This window comes from Setaria viridis, chromosome 5 (genome assembly GCF_005286985.2).
Source record: "Setaria viridis chromosome 5, Setaria_viridis_v4.0, whole genome shotgun sequence".
Classification (NCBI taxonomy): domain Eukaryota; kingdom Viridiplantae; phylum Streptophyta; class Magnoliopsida; order Poales; family Poaceae; genus Setaria; species Setaria viridis.
Genome location: NC_048267.2, coordinates 16741358 through 16761794, shown reverse-complemented (window position 1 = coordinate 16761794; position 20437 = coordinate 16741358). Strand labels below are relative to the sequence as shown.

The window sequence follows — 20437 nt, the reverse complement described above, 5'->3', positions numbered from 1 at the left end:
GCCTTCTGGTGCCCGGTTGATGCTTCGGGAGTATGCGACACCAACACGTGCATCGCTCGGAACCCAGCAATATTGCCAATAAGAGCACCTGATTTCTCGCCTCTTTCCGGACGGCAGCAGAGGCACCGCACACGGCACACCCCAGCTGCCACACGTCGTCGACCAGGCGCCACAAACAGAGCTAAACCGCATTGCCCATTGGCCTCGCAGTTTGGGAAGGGACGGCAGCGGCAGCAATGGCGCCGGTGAAGGTGTTCGGACCGGCGATGTCGACGAACGTGGCGCGGGTGCTGGTGTGCCTGGAGGAGGTGGGCGCCGAGTACGAGGTCGTCAACATCGACTTCCAGGCCAAGGAGCACAAGGGCCCCGAGCACCTCGCCAGGAACGTAAGTAACGTCCCTCCTCCGGTCGTCGTTTCACTGAATCGGCTCTTCATGACAAGTAGAAGCAACTAACTGGGTGCGCCCCGATCGATCTTCCCTTTCCTTGCAGCCATTCGGCCAAATCCCCGCGTTCCAGGACGGTGACGTCGTGCTCTTCGGTACAATACCATTGGCTTTGCTTTTGCTCCCAGTCTCCATCAGCATCCAGATTAATTATATTACCTTGCTGCAGAAAGGCTAACTCTGCCTTTCTGTCCTCCACTCTCAAGTCTCACAAGTCTTGTTTTGATTCCCTGCACCGTTATATGATTCCAGAGTCCCGAGCAATCTCCAAGTACATTCTCCGCAAGTACAAATCAGCTGAGACCGACCTCCTGCGAGAAGGCAACCTCAGGGAAGCGGCCATGGTGGACGTGTGGACGGAGGTGGAGGCGCACCAGTACAACCCGGCGCTCTCGCCCGTCGTGTACGAGTGCCTCATCAACCCGACCATGCGAGGCGTCCCCACCAACCAGAAGGTGGTGGACGAGAGCCTGGAGAAGCTCCGGAAGGTGGTCCATGTCTACGAGGCGCGCCTGTCCAAGAGCAAGTACCTCGCCGGGGACTTCCTCAGCTTCGCGGACCTCAACCACTTCCCCTACACCTTCTACTTCATGGCCACGCCGCACGCATCGCTCTTCGACTCGTACCCGCACGTCAAGGCCTGGTGGGAGAGGCTCATGGCGAGGCCGTCTATGAAGAAGCTCGGCGCCAGCATGGCCCCGAAGCCTTGATCGCACGCGCGAGCGTGGTCGAATAATTTGTTGTTCAATGGTGTAAGCGGCTCTGTAGCCTGGTTTTGCTCCAATAAACTGAAGTTGGATTGGACGCGCAATGCGGCGAGTAGTGTGCTTTGTTACTATTTTTCCGTATTGGTTGCGTACAGTCTGAAATGTTTATGCAAAGTCGATCAAAGTTTTCAGATTTCAATAAGCTACTAAATTTTCAAATTTGGTAAAGTCGATCCATCAGGTGCATGCATTGCCAGTGGTACCCGAAGCTGGGCGTGTGGATGTGGAACTGTGATTGTGTGGATGTGGAACTGTGATTGTGTGGATATGGAATTGTGGATAACTGCAGTTGTTGCTATTCCCACCGTAAACGGCGTCCGCACGCGTACATTTATCACTTGTAGACATGCTTCGAGATGTGTTTAGACATGCTCCGAGATGGTTTTTTTTGGTTGCCAAATCCCTTTCAAGCACCCTGGAAATATAAAAAAGAGCTGGTGAAAACTCTCATTTATAGGGAAATTTGCAATATTTCGATTATTCCTCAAATCATGTGTTTGTTTTGGAAATAATTTGGATTTTGGACCAAGATACTGTTAATGTAATAGATTGAAACAAGGTCTACATGAACATATTTCATTTTTTAGAAAAGAAATGGGCAATTTGAATTCACTATTTCAATAGCTCAAAAATATTATTTTAACATAACACATTGCAGTCCAACATGTTCTTTTCTTTTTTAGAAAATCGTTTGAAAGTGTTAATGGAGTCCGAAAACATTAAGAACCAAAGCAGAGTGACCTGGGCTGCTCTGAAAACATTAAGATAATGGACCTGTTAGTCCATTATGTGCAAAATAATTTGTATTATGGATTCAATAGCAAATGGGGAATTCCTGAATGAAAAAGCAATTAAATTTTCCAGAATAAATTTTATGTAGATTATATTTTGCATAAATTTAAATCTTGAAGTTTAATTATCAAAATTATATGAGTAATTTGATGAATATTTTGGATAAACAAATAAAGTAGTTGGATAACATAATAGTTCGGTAGACTTAAAGATATCCAAATTATTGGTACGCAGAACATAGCAACTACTAAATATATTAATGAAATCTAGGACACTACATAACAAATAACCCCTAAAGTTTAGAATAAAGTGCGTGAATTTTATTTCACCATCTTAGCGTACAAATGGGCATCAACTTGAAGCTGGGAAATATGGATCTAAATTTCCATTACATTAAGTATGCTATATTTATGAAGATCTAGTATCGGCATTAGGAGGAGAGAAATCCCATATGAATGCCTTGTATTCAATGGAAGAATGATCTTTGTAATATTCCTAGAATATTGAAGCAGGAATAGAAACACGCACTCAATCATAATCGCATGAAGCAAAGTATAATGCCAAAAATTAAAATATGAGGAAGCCTATGAAGGGCACCACCTGATGTGGAAAATACACTTGAAGTGAAACTCCCTGAAGGACTTTATCCTTGTGAGATCGTGCACATAACAAATACTCACAAATGGGAAATCGGAAAATAGGAGAAACATACCTGAAGTTATTAACTGGAAGTTAACTTTACTTGCAGTAAACACAATACTATGTGTGATATATCCTGGGTATTTAATAGTATACTTACCATGGCAAATGACTTGATCATTAATTTAAAATCTACGGGGACGCCTGTTGGTTTTGGATCAAATGAACTTGTCAAAATATTTTATGAAACCTTTGTAGAATTTTGAAAAGAAGATCGTTATGGTCAAATACCTCACAGATTAAGAAATGATCATCATGAAGATGAATTCCTAATAGTATAAAGCGTGCACAATATTTTGTGTTTGGATAGCAAATACTAGTTGATTATTATGGTATCCTGAAGATATGGGAGAAAAATAGTGAATATCGACAACATTACCTCTATCATTGCAAATATTTCTCTAATGAGAATATAGTAGAGTTGCATGAAGCACTCATATCAGATCAATGAAAGAATGCAATTGAGGTTGAGCCATGAAGAAAATATTTGAATCTAAAAGTTCAAATTGGAAGAATCATTATGAAATAATGATATGGTGAAATGCTATGTTTCATAAGTCTTCCAAAAGACTAGTAAACTCCCATTATGTATGAATGAATATTGTGCTTAGATGGATTTTGAAAATCCATGAGAAATGATCCTTGAAGGACTCATCTTGCTCGAAGGAATAAAAATCATAGATAGAAATTAAAGCTCATATCAACTATTAAATGTCTAAGGATGATAACAATTCGGAATGAATATTAATAGTCTCTAGAAGAGCAAATCCTCTAAGGAAATAAAGTCATACAAGTGAGTTACTATGAATAACACGTTATAGATAAAAGAGTTCATAGAAGATCTCAAATTATAAGGATTGTGTAAATCACTTATTTTATTGCATGAGAGAATTTCTCATGCAAGAGAAATACTATTATTGAAGAAATGGGAAATCCTTGAAGGATATAGTCAGTGAATGACTTATTAGTCAATTCCTGAATGGGCACCAATAATCCAGAAGATATGAATGAAACTTCATACAAAATGTAGTGAGGAATCATATGGTCCTAAATATACCATACAAGCACATATAAGTGCATATGTAACTAGCTATCATCGGTAGCAAGTATCCGCACATACCATAGAAGGTATGTTGGTGATTGGCAAATCAAATTATCCCCTCAAATGCCAGATGAAGACTGATCATTGTCTATAGTGGAGGTAGCCAAACTTTGAAGATCTACCAAATAGATCATTGGTGTTAACTTAGAATCCAATTAGATAGAGTTGATATTATTTCACATTCAAATATTGAAGTTTGAAATGTAATATCTAGAAGATATGTAAGTTTGCAACTTATTATCCCAGGTTCCTCTAAAAGGATAAAAAATTTATTTTTGGTTGCACATTTAAATAAGTGGGTACTAGTGCTTGAATCATTTCTTCTAATATAATCTAGAAGAATTACAAATTAAGTCTTTGAAGGACAAAATATTGTACTCATGCACATTTATGAAGAATGTGACTAAGGCATTTTGAACATTGAAGTTCAAAGGATGTTGTCATGAGGGGGAGCATATCTTTAATCATATTTAGGTATGAAGTCCTTTAAGTTGTACTGAGAAGGAATCAACTTGATGATTAATTATATTTTTCATGAAGGTATACCACTCATTTACTTAGATCATGCAGATCTTTATTGCAAGAATCATGAAGTTCATGTATAAATCTTGAAGATTAATTACTATTTGTGAACAATAGAATCTATAGAATACTATGTAACCATGAAGGTTTAATGTTGTACTATTTTCCCCTTTGTGAGTTTTTACCCGAAGGTTTCTCACATAAGGTTTTTAATGAGGCAAACATGTTACAGTCGCGGTTGATATGTGCTTTTTTCTCCAAGAACCATTTTTTCCCACTGGATTTTCTGATGGAGTTTTTGATGAGGCATATGCATTCGCGGTAATCGCCCAAGGGGGAGTGTTGTAAAACAACAAGACTTAGTATAGAAGGAAAGGAGGACTAGAAGTCCTAGACCTTGTCCGATTGCTTGTGGGCTCTTACCAAAACTCTAGGCTTAGTTCGGAGTATATATATCGGAGGAGCACCCCTTATTGTAAGACATCGATATGAGAAATAAGGAGAAGCTCCATCTATATTGTCTACTTATGTACTTTGTTCTTGTGTTTGTCATGAGAGACACGAGAGGGAGAAGATCCCACCGTTGACGACATGTTCTGCAACAGCATATAATGGGCTACTGGGTCAAAATATATATGGATCCTAAATGACTCAATATCGTTTTAGTACAAGATTGTAACTAGCCATAACTTCAGTTTCGTTGTCTAAAAAGTCATCTAATTTTTTGACTGGAAGGTTGTTGACGGCTATTAGCACGCCAAGGATTAAACCGCAAGCGTACAGATCAGTTGTAGCTCTTCCCTCAGAGTATTCCCCCAAGATTCATCAATCCGTGGAACTTATAGCACAAGATCTATATCAACTAGCATTGTTAGTATTAACTTGGTGTTTACGAGAGATTTAGATCCAATCTACTAAGTATGTACAGACAGATAACAGAGAGAGCAAAGGTAACAAATCTATAGCAACCTAGACTATGCATATATTATAATTTTGAGCATGGATAGCAAAGCAATACAGATATGATCTTAGTAAAAATCATCTTTCAATCTACACCTCCAGTCCGGATCCAGAAACTCCTGCACCTTACACAAGAAAGATTCTGTCATGATCACCTCTATCACCGCAAGCAAGTTAAAGGCATGATCATAACAACATATCATACCCATTGGTAGATCATGCATGCAAATCTGGTCACCACGACCACAAGATCATCCTAGGAAATCTATCATCGATACATAGAATGAAAAGCAAGCAAACCCAAATAAGCATAAAACCATCAAAGAAGATACTTAGATCGCTAAGAACATGAACACATTTACTTCACCATGAATGATTGTACATCACAAGATCACAATCGGGATCCTACCTTGATCTTGATGACTCCTAGCTCTAGAACTCCAGCGTGATCTTTCTCGCAGGGTGATCACATCGGCAAAGGTTCACCTATGCTAGCCCCTGACAAATACACGCCCCTTGATTCTCTGGATAGGTGTCCCTCAAGCTCCTTCTGCTTCTTTATTGCTTCACGTCAAGTATGTCATCTTCGATCTAGGGCTCAGTGGATTTTTTGGAGTATTTATAGTCCAGAGAGCGCGTGGCAAAAATTGGAAGGCAAGGGGGCGAAGGAAACCCCTAGGCCGATCAGCCTGGGAGGGTCCAGGCTAATCGTCCAAAGCCTTCCTTTTGCCCTCTCACGTCCTGCTTCATCCCCAAATCTCCACTAGTGCTTTGAAGTCTTATTTTCACTTGCACGTGGGCTTGGCACGTCGGTTGCTTCGGGATAAGATTGATCTTCAATAACTTTCCAAATCTCCGCTTGATCTTCTTTGATTCCTCTTTGATCCCAAAGTGATCCTTGCCATATCTTCACAAACTTAGCCCTTAAGTCATCTCGGAGGATTGCTCACCAAAGATGGGCATCAAAAGGCTCCAGAAGACCCTAGGCCAATCAGCCTGGGCTCCTCTGGGCGATCGGCCTAGGCTCTTCATGGGCCCGTTGGCCATCGTCTTTATCTGGTTTGATACTCGTTCGATGCTTTATCAAAAAATATACTTTTAGGTCTAATTCCATGCAAAAATAGAACATCCTCCAAAATATGTTGCACATGTGAAAATGACTAGTTTATTAGGTGTAATCAATAGTTTAGGTATTAAATTCATATTATTATTAAAGATAAATAGGGGTAAAAGTGTGTCAATAGCGAGCATCAACAATCCCCCCATGCTTAAACCTTGCTCTCGAGTAAGTCTTCAATAGAAATGAGCGTTGCATTTCGGTGTTCAATCCTACACTTGATCACACACAAGAAAATATAATGCTCTCGTAGGATTTTTCAATTAATATTCAAGTTGCAACCAACCTTCTCTAATATGGAGGGTAGATATCATTTAAGCACATCCCACAATAAATTTATTCTTTTGCTCTCAATTTTAAACAAACCTCAGAAGATTTTCAATAAAAACCTTTTCAAAAAGAAACTGAACCGAGATCAACAATTTAAACTTCATTGCAATTGCTCATGTTCTCTCAGCTCATCAAGTCTCTCAAACCTATGCTAGAACTTCTCCAACCTGTCATCACTCAAAAACAAGTGTAGGGCTTTATTTGGATCTTTGGGAAGGTTAGTCCTAGCAAAAATATTAGGATATTATCAAAACAAGAAATAGTTTTGAAGGATCTTACTGAGACTTGCCAAAAAGATCATGGAAAATAATTGTTTATGAAGAGGGAGAGAATGAACACACACATTTAGATAGTGGACATGTGCAAGGGCAAACAGTGATCAGGAGGCACAAATGAAGTCGTCGTAATTGGATTGCACATGGTTGGAGTAATAAGTACGGAGTAATCCTTAATCTAGAAAGCACTTGGGATCTCTATGAAGCCCAAAGAATTGAGGAGTATTTTATTTCTTTTTTTTTCTTCTTCCAATTTTTTCTTTTTCCTTTTTCCTTCTTTCTTTTTTTTCTAGAATATATATTTTTTATTTTGCTCCTCAGAACTCTTTGCAACATATTACTTACTCAGTAGTAGTAAGAGATAATGCGATGACTCTCCCCCATGCTTAGATGATGCTCGTCCTAGAGCATGAAAAAGAAGAAAAATAAACTGGTGACGTAAGTACCAAAATCTTCGATCTTCTAGAAAAAATTATCTTACTCCACTGGAGGGGCTTCCACGCCAAATTTCAGGGGCAACAGGGGGGACACCTAAGGCCAATCGGCCTGGCCCCTTCTGGCCTCTGTTTCCTCCACTTTTTATTCCACACACTAGTGGTTGCTTTGAGGTCCAAATTTTCATGAAAAGGTACTAAATATTCTTCCGAATCTTCATCTAAATATTTTCCATTTTCAAATTGGGTTGTGGTCAAGGAGGTAGTCACAAAAATGATATATTTGGGTTTAGGTTTGGTTGTCCAGCAAGGTTTGTGAGATTTCCAGAGCAGAAATTCACAATGCATGGACAGAAAGGCTAGCAATAAGAGGTTCACAAAAGGAATGACCAGCTTCTAAATCTCGTACCACAGAAGTAGATCTTGAATTAATTCATCCAAAAATAAATTTTGCAATCTATGGCTCATAAATATTTCGCTTTGGATGGGTAGAGCAATTCCAAAAGGTATTTTTAACAAAGTTAGCATGAGTTGCAACCAAAAATAAAAGAGCTTTTGATCCATTTAAAAGAGAGAGCAATAAACAAATATATGGGTCCAAATTATCATAACCTCCACAAGAAGATAAGCTGGTATTTATGTCAATTTCAGTTCATGTTAGAGAGAGCATTAGTTCAATAGTGCAATAATCAAGTACAAAAATTAAACAAAATTGCAACGATCATCATCTTTCAACATGTTAAGAACTTAAACCATCACAATTAATCACATATCATTATGTTCAAGTAATGCATATTTTATTTAAGCAAGGTATGGTGAAATCACAAACTGAAAATAAAGAGATAATAAAATAGAAAGAAAAACGGAAAATACTACGCATGTGCGCACAACCCAACACACATGCTAAAATAAATAAAAAGAAAAGAAAAGAAAACTCAAACCACACGTGCGCATTTTTATTCGTCCCCTTCAGTCCCTAGTACAGGTCATCTTGCGGTGGGCATAATGTGGCTCTCCCTGCGGCGCATCTCCTTGCTATTGGTACTCGTGATACCCTTGCTCGTAGTGCTCTGCGCTCCACCTTGATTGATAGAGTCGGAGTGCCCGATCTTTCGGTGAGTGGAGATAAATTCGACTTGGTGGAAGTAGACCCTCACGATCCGACTACGACGAGCGAACCCGAAGCGCCAATGCAATCGCTGAACCAACTCCCGATGGTTACCAACCTCGCCGGTGCGAGATCAGCCTGATCACGAAGATCGATTCCTGTCCGCAATCGAAGAACGAACAAGAAAGAGAGGCGAGCAATCTAAATATCACTCGAAGGTGGAGTTCTGAATCACAAGGACAGCGCGTATTTACGCGTGTTCAAGAGTAGCTAAAGCTAGATGTAAAACAAAACTCAAGTCGTAAACAAAAAGGACTCGGACTAAATAAAGGGGCGCAGCCCCTGGAGTCCGAAGGGGTCACGGCGCCCAACCCTAGGCGCCCCACCTGGGCTGCCCTGTTGGGCCATCTTCTTATTCCGATGGGCCTTCGTTCCTTAACAGCATGATGAAGTTTAATTCTCTCGCACGGGCTCGAGTGATTGGCCCAACTGGATGAGCAACTGTAGGCGCCTGAGGTGGAGGAGCAACTGGAGGCGCCTGAGGTGCTGCTGGTGTAGATGTACTCGTGGTGTCCTCATCATCCTCCCCTTCTTGAACTGAAGTCGTCCTCGACGGCAACTCCTCATCTTCGCCCACATACGGTTTCAAATCTGCAACATTAAAACTCGTGGAAACACCAAACTCCGCAGGCAGGTCAAGGATATAAGCATTATCATTAATCTTGGTTAGCACTTTAAAAGGACCAGCAGCACGTGGCATCAATTTAGAACGACGTAAGGTAGGAAAACGATCCTTCCTCAAATGCAACCAAACCAGATCACCCGGTGCAAAAGTAACATGTTTTCTCCCTTTACTACCCGCAACCTGATATTTAGCATTAGCAGCAGCAATGTTTTGTTGAGTTTGCTCATGCAAGCTAATCATTTGATCAACATGTGCAGCGGCATCTATGTGTGGGGTGTCCTCGGCATCAAGTGCAAACAAATCAATAGGCGCCCGAGGAATATAACCATAAACAACTTGAAAAGGACACATCTTTGTAGAAGAATGCGTTGCATGATTATAAGCAAACTCAACATGAGGCAAGCAATCTTCCCAACGTTTCAAGTGTTTATCTAAAACAGCCCTAAGCATAGTGGACAAGGTTCGATTAACCACCTCAGTTTGTCCATCAGTCTGAGGGTGACAAGTGGTGCTAAACAGCAATTTAGTTCCCATTTTATTCCATAGTGATCTCCAAAAATGACTGAGAAACTTAGCATCACGATCAGAGACTATTGTATTTGGAATACCATGCAAACGAATAATCTCGTGAAAGAACAATTCAGCAACATTGCTAGCATCATCAGTCTTATGACAAGGTATAAAATGAGCCATTTTGGAGAAACGATCAACAACCACAAAAATACTGTCCCTCCCCTTCTTAGTTCTAGGCAATCCCAAAACAAAGTCCATAGAAATATCAAGCCAAGGGGAAGTAGGAACAGGCAAAGGCATGTACAAACCATGGTTGTTTAATCGTGACTTAGCTTTCTGGCAAGTAGTGCAGCGGGCAACAAGGCGCTCAACATCAGCGCGCATCCGGGGCCAAAAGAAGTGGGCAGCCAACACTTCATGCGTCTTGTAGACGCCAAAGTGCCCCATGAGACCACCTCCATGCGCTTCCTGTAACAACAAACGACGAACCGAGCTAGCTGGAACACACAGCTTGTTAGCGCGAAACAGGAACCCGTCCTGTATGTGAAATTTGCCCCATGGTTTGCCATGAATACAGTGGGCGAAAGCATCTTTAAAATCAGCATCATCCACATATTGATCCTTCACAGTTTGCAAGCCAAAGATTTTAAAATCTAACTGTGACAGCATGGTATAGCGACGAGACAAAGCATCAGCAATGACATTTTCCTTCCCGCTCTTGTGTTTAATAATGTAAGGAAAAGACTCAATGAATTCTACCCATTTAGCATGACGACGGTTCAGGTTTGTTTGGGTACGAATATGTTTTAAACCCTCATGATCAGAATGAATTATAAACTCGCGATGCCAAAGGTAGTGCTGCCAAGTATGCAAAGTGCGCACTAAAGCATAAAGCTCCTTATCATAAGTAGAATAATTCAAGCTAGCACCACTTAATTTCTCACTAAAGTAAGCAACCGGTTTTCCTTCTTGTAACAAAACAGCACCTAGCCCAATACCGCTAGCATCGCATTCAAGCTCAAACACTTTAGTAAAATCAGGCAACTGCAAGAGAGGAGCATTGGTTAACTTATCTTTCAAGGTGCTGAACGCAACCTCTTGCGATTCACTCCAAGCAAAGGGAACATCCTTCTTTGTAAGCTCATGTAGAGGCGCTGCAATGGAGCTAAAATCACGAACAAACCGGCGGTAGAAACCTGCAAGGCCAAGAAAGCTTCGAATTTGTGTGACCGTTGTCGGTGTAGGCCACTCCCGAATGGCATCAATCTTGCTGCTATCCACCTCAATGCCCTGTGGAGTAACAACATAGCCAAGAAACGAGACACGTTGTGTGCAAAACATGCATTTTTCGAGGTTAGCAAATAAATGGGCCGCACGCAATGCATCAAAAACAGCACGCAAATGTTCTAAATGCTCTTCCATAGACTTGCTGTAAATGAGGATATCATCAAAATAGACAACTACAAACAATCCTATGAAGGGCCTCAGAACTTCATTCATCAAACGCATAAATGTGCTGGGAGCATTTGTCAAACCAAACGGCATAACCAACCATTCATATAACCCAAATTTCGTTTTAAAAGCCGTTTTCCATTCATCACCTAATTTCATGCGAATCTGATGGTAGCCACTACGCAAATCAATCTTAGTGAAAATAATGGCACCACTAAGCTCATCTAGCATATCATCAAGGCGTGGTATAGGGTATCGGTAGCGAATGGTAATGTTATTAATAGCACGACAGTCTACACACATACGCCATGAGCCATCTTTCTTTGGAACAAGTAACACAGGAACGGAGCAAGGGCTAAGAGACTCACGAATATAACCCTTGTCAAGCAACGCCTGTACCTGGCGCTGGATTTCCTTCGTCTCATCCGGATTTGTACGGTACGGTGCGCGGTTCGGAAGCTGTGCACCGGGAATGAGGTCGATCTGGTGCTCAATGCCACGAAGTGGTGGAAGTCCCGGTGGCAAATCTTTTGGAAAGACATCAGCGTACTCCTGCAAAATGTTAGCAACCGCAGGGGGAATATCCAAAGATGGTGCATCATCAAGTGAAACGAGCACACTAGAGCATATAAGGGCATAGCATGGCAAAGGAGCATCGCGTAACTCATCAAAATCAGCACGTGTGGCAAGCAAAACAGGAGCATTCAACTTGATTTCAGAATTAAGAGATGTCGATGGTTCAAGTTGTTTAGCAGTTTTCGCAGCTCTAGCAAGATCATCTTTAAGAATTTGTTCAGGTGTCATTGGATGTATAATTATTTTCTGACCCTGAAACATGAAAGAATAGTGATTTGAACGACCATGATGCAAGCTATCAGTATCATATTGCCAAGGTCGCCCAAGTAACAGAGAGCATGCTTCCATGGGAATAACATCACAATCGACAAAATCAGAATAAGCACCCATGGAGAAAGGAACACGGACTGATCGAGTAATTCTAATTTTCCCACCATCATTAAGCCATTGAATGTGATATGGATGTGGATGCTTACGAGTGGGTAAAGACAACTTTTCAACCAGCGTGGTACTCGCCAAATTGTTGCAGCTGCCGCTGTCGATGATGATGCGAATCGACCGCTCCTGCACAACGCCCTTGGTATGGAAAAGAGTGTGTCGCTGATTCTTCTCGGACGGGGCGACCTGTGTACTAAGAACACGCTGCACAACAAGACTTTCATACCTATCGGCGTCACCCGGGTTGACATGTACCTCCATAGCTGCATGGTCAGTGGCAAGCATCGCATGTCGAGTATCTTCAGAATCACTAGCGGAAGAGTACTCACCATCATCACGAAGAAGCAAAGTGCGCTTGTTCGGACAATCCCGAATCACATGGCCAAATCCTTGCAACGATGACACTGAATATCCCGTGTACGGCCTGTGGGAGGGGCGGCGCCTGTGGAAGGGGCAGCGCTTGCAGGTTTGGCCGTTCGCTCGCGCGGTGTAGTGGTGGGCGTGGGTGGCGCAGGGAGAGCGGGGGCGGAGTTGGATGTCGAGCTTCTTCCTGCAAAAGAGTTAGAATATGTCTTCGAGCGGCGTCCCTGCACTTCACGTTCAGCTTTGCAAGCATATTCAAATAATGTTGTCATATCTGTGTAGTCCTTATAATCAAGTATATCCTGAATTTCGCGGTTCAAACCACCACGAAAACGTGCCATAGCAGCATCGTTTTCCTCCAATAACCCACAACGAATCATGCCTATTTGTAATTCCTGGAAATATTCCTCAACAGATTTGGAACCTTGCTGAAAACGTTGCATTTTATTAAGCAAATCGCGAGCATAATAAGAAGGCACAAATCTGTGGCGCATAGCAGTTTTTAATTGCTCCCAAGTGGTTGGAATGGTATTGGGATGTTTGTGTTTATATTCACGCCACCAAATTAAAGCAAAATCAGTAAATTCACTAATAGCAGCTTTAACTTGAGAATTAGCAAGAATATCATGGCATGAAAATTTCTGTTCAACTTCTAATTCCCAATCAAGATATGCAGCAGGATCATATTTGCCATTAAAAGGTGGAATTTTAAATTTAATCTTGGAAAAGGAATCATTACCACCGGAACGGCGTGGCACGCGGCGGGCACGGCCTCGACGGTCGCCATCGTCCTGGTCCGAGTCACCACCATAACCCTGCTGCAACTCTGCGACTGTAGTGTGCAATGCATCGAGTCTTGCCACAACTGAGTCGAGTGTGGCCTTAGCGGCCGTCTGTGCAAGGTCGAGCTGATCACACCGCTCGGTCGTCGAGGAGATCGTCGAGTCCAGCCGTTCATGAATCGTCTGAATGTCGGTGACAAGCCCTTCAACTTGCGCCCGTATGCCCTGTAGCTGGTTAGCCCCCGCGTCAACATCATCTGCCATGGTTAGCGCAAAGACAAGAACACAAGCGACGACAAAATAGGGGTGTAACAGCTCACAAGGCGCTCACACTAGTGCTGTTATCAAATTCTTATCCGTTCTTACCACGCACACAGGGGCGAACTGCAACCAACCGGTGGAACTCACGAAAGATTGGAGGAGCGATTGCCTGGAGAAACAAAATATGCTCGTCGTAGAACTATGTGGAGTTCTGGGAAGGCTGCACTCAAATGAAGGATTAGCACAATCAAACAATAATGCAAAGTTGAAAGATAGTGCCAAACACGTAACAAGAGTTGCTGGTAACAAGGAAAAAGCGAAAGAACAGAGGCAAGGTGGAGAGGGCGCACCTCTTTTTTTTTATTTCTGTTTTTTTTTTCACAGAGGGTGCCCCAAAACTGATAATATGAACACAGAGGATCTCAAATATCAAATTGCGGCACACACTTTTCTCTCTCTCTCTCTAGAGTAAGGCGAACCTCAGAATAATAAAGGACCAAGAAAGAAAGATACGGACTTGAAAGGCTGGCACGGAATGCGTGGGGGGGGGGGAATTTACCCCAGAGAGTCGTGACCCAGGAGGAGTCACGGCGCGCGCAAAGGGAGGTTCCAACGAAACAAATCCGAATCACCTTCCCTCTCCCTGTTGGATTCTTCTTCGTCTTTTTTTTTTTTGCTTCTTTCCTTTTTTTTTTTGCACTTTCCGTTTTTTTTTTCTGATTGCTTTCGATCTTTTTTTTTTTGACAGGGGAGGGGCGATCGGAGTAGTGGGATGGCGCGGCGCGGTTGTCGCGGGGGGAGGTGCGGTGTGCGCGGTTGGTAGGGTTGGCGAGCAGCGGAACGGCGGCGGCGACGAAAACTAGGGTTAGATGAAAAACGAGAAACAAGAGATTAAACACAAGTAACCAGCAACAATTGAATGAGTAGGCACACAAATTCAACAAAGACACTTATTGAAAGAATGTGCGAGGCTAAACGGTTGCTGGGACAAAGGATCTAACCTGAAAAAAAATTTGTTTTGGTTTTTGTGGACTGTAGGAAGGGAAAAACACTCGGTAAAACTCACCGATCAACCTGGAAAGCTGATACCACTTGATAGAGTCGGAGTGCCCGATCTTTCGGTGAGTGGAGATAAATTCGACTTGGTGGAAGTAGACCCTCACGATCCGACTACGACGAGCGAACCCGAAGCGCCAATGCAATCGCTGAACCAACTCCCGATGGTTACCAACCTCGCCGGTGCGAGATCAGCCTGATCACGAAGATCGATTCCTGTCCGCAATCGAAGAACGAACAAGAAAGAGAGGCGAGCAATCTAAATATCACTCGAAGGTGGAGTTCTGAATCACAAGGACAGCGCGTATTTACGCGTGTTCAAGAGTAGCTAAAGCTAGATGTAAAACAAAACTCAAGTCGTAAACAAAAAGGACTCGGACTAAATAAAGGGGCGCAGCCCCTGGAGTCCGAAGGGGTCACGGCGCCCAACCCTAGGCACCCCACCTGGGCTGCCCTGTTGGGCCATCTTCTTATTCCGATGGGCCTTCGTTCCTTAACAGCATGATGAAGTTTAATTCTCTCGCACGGGCTCGAGTGATTGGCCCAACTGGATGAGCAACTGTAGGCGCCTGAGCTGGAGGAGCAACTGGAGGCGCCTGAGGTGCTGCTGGTGTAGATGTACTCGTGGTGTCCTCATCATTGATACTGATCTGGAGGCACAATCCCCATGATGCCAAACTAATAGGAGATGGTCACATTGCTATCCTCAATCCTATCAGCAGCTTGCCTCACAGTACCTACATCTTGTAAATTCCTTTGTATATACGTGCCTATTATGCGTGCACTTCTCTATGGCTTTGGCAGGTGGTTGAACTGAGCAGACAATGGAGTATATGGTGGGGGTCCTTGAAAAGGAGGTGGCATGTAACCATGGAAAGCATATGGTGCTGGTGGAGGTGGCTATGCCGGCTGCTGAAATTTTGGTCATACTGGATACGCCGGCTGCTGGAGATGTGGTGCATATGGGCCTTGTGCCCATGCTTCTGCCAGCGCCTTCAGTCAATGTTCTTGCTGCCATCCTTCATAAACTCCCTCTTAACTTGGTGCATTTTGAAACTTTGTCTGCCAGTATCTTGAGCTAGGTGGTGGCACTGGTATTTCTGGAGCTGCCTGTGATGATGAGCCTTCTCCTATTCTTTGTCCTCTCTTCTCTTTATTTGCTGAAAATAAGATTCCTTCTTCCCACCAATTAGTCTTGCCCACATGAAAGATACCCAGTCCTTTGTCGGGTAACTTGAAATTAATGACTCCAACTGTATATCCTTCCTAGCCATTGCCACAAATTAACTTTGCATTTTTTATTGTCTTGGCATATGTGCTTCCTCCTTTAATGAACCAACCAGGGACCCTTTCAATATCTGGATTCAAAAATGATGCGTTCGTAGTCAGGTAGCAACCTGATCCAATAGTTCCAGTCCCTGATGTAGCTTCAGCAAGCCATCGGTTTATCATCACCAAGGAGGGGTCAGTTACTTTCTTTCTCACTACCGCACAATAAAGTAGTTCTTCCCGAGCCGTAGTGGCTCATCCAAAAATGAAATACTTGTAGTATGGGATTTCAAATATTTTTCCATTGCCTATTTTCTTCCTTTGCAATTTTCTTTCAGAATCCTTTAAGTCTTCTTCTTCCAGTTCTCCATATATTGGGGCTTTTGGATTGAAACCCAGTAGTTTTGTGATTGCTCCATACGTAATAATCTTTACTTCATCCTTTATTCTAAAGGATAGGCATGGAATTTTTTCATTTATCTCCTCGTTCCATTGCATGACCTTTTTCATGGTCATGAACATCTCCACTACCACATCCTTGTATACACTAAGGGGCCATTAAGAGTGAATTGCATCCACCCAATATTTCCTAGGAGCTTGTAAATATCATTATGAAATCCAATATCCTGAAGAAAGTCATCATCGAAGTCATGGTTGGTGATGATTCTGCATTCAATATTCTTCAGCCGCTCTTCCTCCTTACTTTTTTATCATGAACCTGTATGCCTACTTCTTTTCAGTGAAGCCCCCATGAGAGCGAGTTGCTCTCCTTGAAATATCCTGCTTGGCTTCGGGAATTCCACGCGGTTCATCAAACTGCATGGAGGAGCTCCTTGTGTTCATCCCATCAAGCAACATACGATCGTTGTGTGGTGGTGCCGCATCGACGTCCATGCCTCACAGTTACTTGGAGACCGGGTGCCACCGTGAAGCGCTTGATGTAGATGATGCTTCGGCCAATGAACAAGACTTCTTTGACCTTCCAAAAATTCTTCCAAAGCTCTTCATAGCTGCACGTTCAAGAAAAACAGCTCGCTAGGGTTTCTTTCCAATGAGAAAATTTGCACAAGAGCAAGGACTAGCATGAGGCGCTTGCTGAAATTTTTCTAGTAGCTGGAATTCTTTGTATGAGTGGAGTTTCAAAATTTTTAGAGGCTATTTAGAGGTGTTCTTGGTGTGTTGGATGAAAAATATGATGAACAAGTAAGAGAGGGGGTACATACCAAAGGGAGGTGCCTGGAGGCTTAAAAAGACCTCAAGCCGATCGACCTGAAGCACACCAGGGCGATCGGCTTGATGTCTTCCTAGCTCCTTTCCTCCTCTTTTTTCTTCACATGCATCTTGGACAACAATTGTACTGAAATTTCAGCACCTCACATGAAAGGCACCGTCCAAGCAATCTCCTCCACTCCTTTGTGTTGTCACTAAATCATGCACCTATGTGTCATAGACTTGTTGTTTTCTCAATTTCACTCAATATTTTATCCTTTGAGCTGCAACAAACAAGTATGGCAGGCCACTCTTTATTTTTTTATGCATGTGTGGTAGGTAAGAGTTCCTTCATGATTGTTCCCGTGATCACAAATCAAACCATTAGTGTAAATGAAGCTCATAAACCCTCCAAATCATGTTTAGATGCTTAATCCTCCTCTAATTTTGAAAATTAAAAATTAACTAAGAGCTAGCAATGAGTTCAAGAATATTAGAGGAGTTTTGAAGCATCAAAACATTTGTAAGTAGAAAGGATTTTTGACTACATTAATTTTGGTTGTATTGGTAGCGTTCATTCTCATGAATTGAGATGAAGCAATTTCGATTTCAACTGCATGGTAATGGGTTTAGGTTCTAATTTTGGCCAAAAATGAGAGAGGGATTTTGAAATAAATAAATAAATATAGCTTAGAAAAATTCTAATACTAAGAAAATTGATGAGTTTTTCAAGTTTAAGCAAAGCAAAATCCTGTGGTCACGGGAGTCCTAGCATGTGTAAAAAATTTACAAAGAACAACACAAGCTCTACTCGTGTGTTTATCATGAAAATAAGTCAGGCTAAACATCATGGTCAAGATGAAAAGTCTGATAGGATAGGGATATATGGTTCTGATTTTCCAAGAAAAATGAAATAAAAATTGGGATGGCTCATGTCATTGGTTTATGAAAAAGAGAGGAATAGAAAATTGTTGAGCGAATAAAACTTCAAATATTATCTTGTTCGAAGGTTCTACTTATTAAATGTTCACCAGGTATGATGTAGCAAAATCTATGAATCACTTACTTGAAACTTCAAATGACTCCCGGGTTGTCCTCCCAATAGCTTATTCTTGACTCGATGATCGGGTTGCCTCCTGCAAAGCGCTTCGTTTATAGTCTATAGCTAGACTCTTCAATTCTTTATTTCGAACCAGCACTCGATTGTTGCGCAGTGATCTTCGGCACCCACTTCTTCACCATCTTCAACTTTTATGTAGGCACAGACTTGGCTATCTTTTTGGTCTTCACAGGCTAGCATTCTTCCTTCTTCTGGATGATAGCAACTTTTTCTGCTAGCTTCTTTTCTTCTACCTTCTTGTTTCTCCTCCTACTTGACATGATGATATGGTGGTATATACTTGCTATATATCATGTTGCATACCTCAAAGCCTGGGTGAAACTTCAATGTGCTCATAGTGCCATTAATTTCAAATTTGATCTCGCCCTTTCCAACGTCTATGTTTGCTCTTGCGGTCTTCAGGAATGGCCTTCCCAGGATGAGCGGGCATTTAGCTCCTTCTTCCATCTCGAGTATCACGAAGTCAACAGGGACAAAGGGATTCCCGATCTTCACAGGTACATCTTCAGCAATGCCTTCAGGATAGCGAACGGTGTTGTCCGCCAACTCCAGGCACATAGAAATTGGTTCCAACTCCAACAAGCGTAGGTTCTCGAATACAACTTTAGGCATGACGCTCACACTTGCGCTAAGATCACATAGTGCCCTTTCAAACATCAGCGCTCCAATTGAACACAGGATTGTTGGACATTGAGAATCTCTTTTTTTCTCGGGAGCTTGATTAGCGACTGCAGCACTGCACTCTTCTGTCATCTTGATGTGATCTGTAGGGAACTACGGAATCTCTTGCTTGTTTGTCAGGATATCCTTGAAGTAGCGAGTGTAGGTTGGAACTTGTAGAGCGTCCAGCAGTGGCATGTTGATGTTCAACCTGCACACAACTGCAACAAACTTTTCAAACCGTTCGTCAGTTCTACGTAGACGATGGAGTGGTTTCTCTGGCAAAATCTTTGTGTCATCTTGATCGACCATCTCAAACTTTGGTTCTTCTATTTCAATGTTCGGAGCTAGGGTAGGTGTCTTCTCCTTTGAATTCATCTCTGCTTCTGTAGCTGGTTTAGGCTTCCTAGCTCCCGCCGAACGTTCTGGATCTTTTGTTTCCTTGCCTGAGCGAGTTTTAATAGCTTTAGCTAACTCTGGATTCATCGGTTGTCCTAGCAACTTTCCTTGATTGCTTGTAAAATGCCCAGCTAATTGTGTAACTTGAGTCTCCAGCATCTTCATCATGTTCATCACTTGGTGATTTGAACTTCCGACCTCTGTCACCTTGCTATCAATATTTTCCGGAATCCTATCCATAGCCTTGAACTTACTGATACTGTCTTTGTTAATCTTGCCTTGCTCCTCCATGAACTCCTTTAGCTGAATGCGTAGAGGCACTATGTTCTGGTTGGATGAGCTTGCATTGAATTGAGGTCTATTCTGTCCATAGCGATAGTTGGATAGTGGAAACCACTCTCCCTTCTTCATGTAGTCTAGTAACTTTGCTTCCTCTGGACAATTCTTCCCGACATGGCCATGGTCACCACACTATTCACATATTGATTTTGCTTCTGCTACCTTCAGCTCCATAGCTTGAGTTTCCTATATCTCCATATTCTCCAGTCTCCTCATAACGAGTCGATCTTCCTTTAAGTAATTGATCACGCTCCACCTGCAACACTCCTTTTGTATTTCCAATAGGTTGAGCTGGGAATAGGCACCCAAATGATGCCCATGCATCGTTGTCTACAACCTTCTTGAATAACTTGAAAGCTTGAGTTGGGGTGATGTTTATAATAGATCCTCCAGCCGATGCATCGATGATTGCCCTTGATGCTGGTGTCAACCCTTGATAGAACTTCTGGATTAGGTCCTCCTTCAGGTACATATGGTGTGGAACTACACGGATGAAGCACTCATGAGCTTCAGCAATCACCTCAGAAGCATATTCAGCAAAAGTAGCTATCCTGCTTCTGAGATTCTGAGTCTTGGCTGGCAAATAATATTCAGTTAAGAAAGTCTTCATCAACTCATCCCAATTATAAATTTTTACCACCGATAGAGAGTAAAACCATTGAAGTGCTCTTCCAAGTAGAGACTAAGGGAACAACCTTGCCCTTAGTTCATTCTGGGTAACTCCATCCACGTCGAAGGTGTTGCATAGCTGCGTAAAAGCTTG

The 20437-nt window shown here is 42.3% G+C and overlaps 2 protein-coding genes across 2 annotated transcripts; one reads left to right on the top strand and one right to left on the bottom strand.

The window, feature by feature from the left end:
• Nucleotides 1–1257, top strand: LOC117854929 (probable glutathione S-transferase GSTF1). The gene is made up of 3 exons (XM_034737188.2): nt 1–386; nt 493–541; nt 699–1257. The coding sequence occupies exons 1-3, from the start codon at nt 237–239 to the stop codon at nt 1154–1156; spliced, it is 657 nt and encodes a 218-aa protein (XP_034593079.1). The 5' UTR covers nt 1–236; the 3' UTR covers nt 1157–1257.
• A 17268-nt stretch (nt 1258–18525) lies between these two features.
• On the bottom strand, nt 18526–18888 carry LOC140222813 (uncharacterized). The gene has a single exon (XM_072293947.1). It carries the CDS (start codon nt 18886–18888, stop codon nt 18526–18528), a length of 363 nt encoding a protein of 120 aa, XP_072150048.1.
• Nucleotides 18889–20437: the final 1549 nt, after the last annotated feature.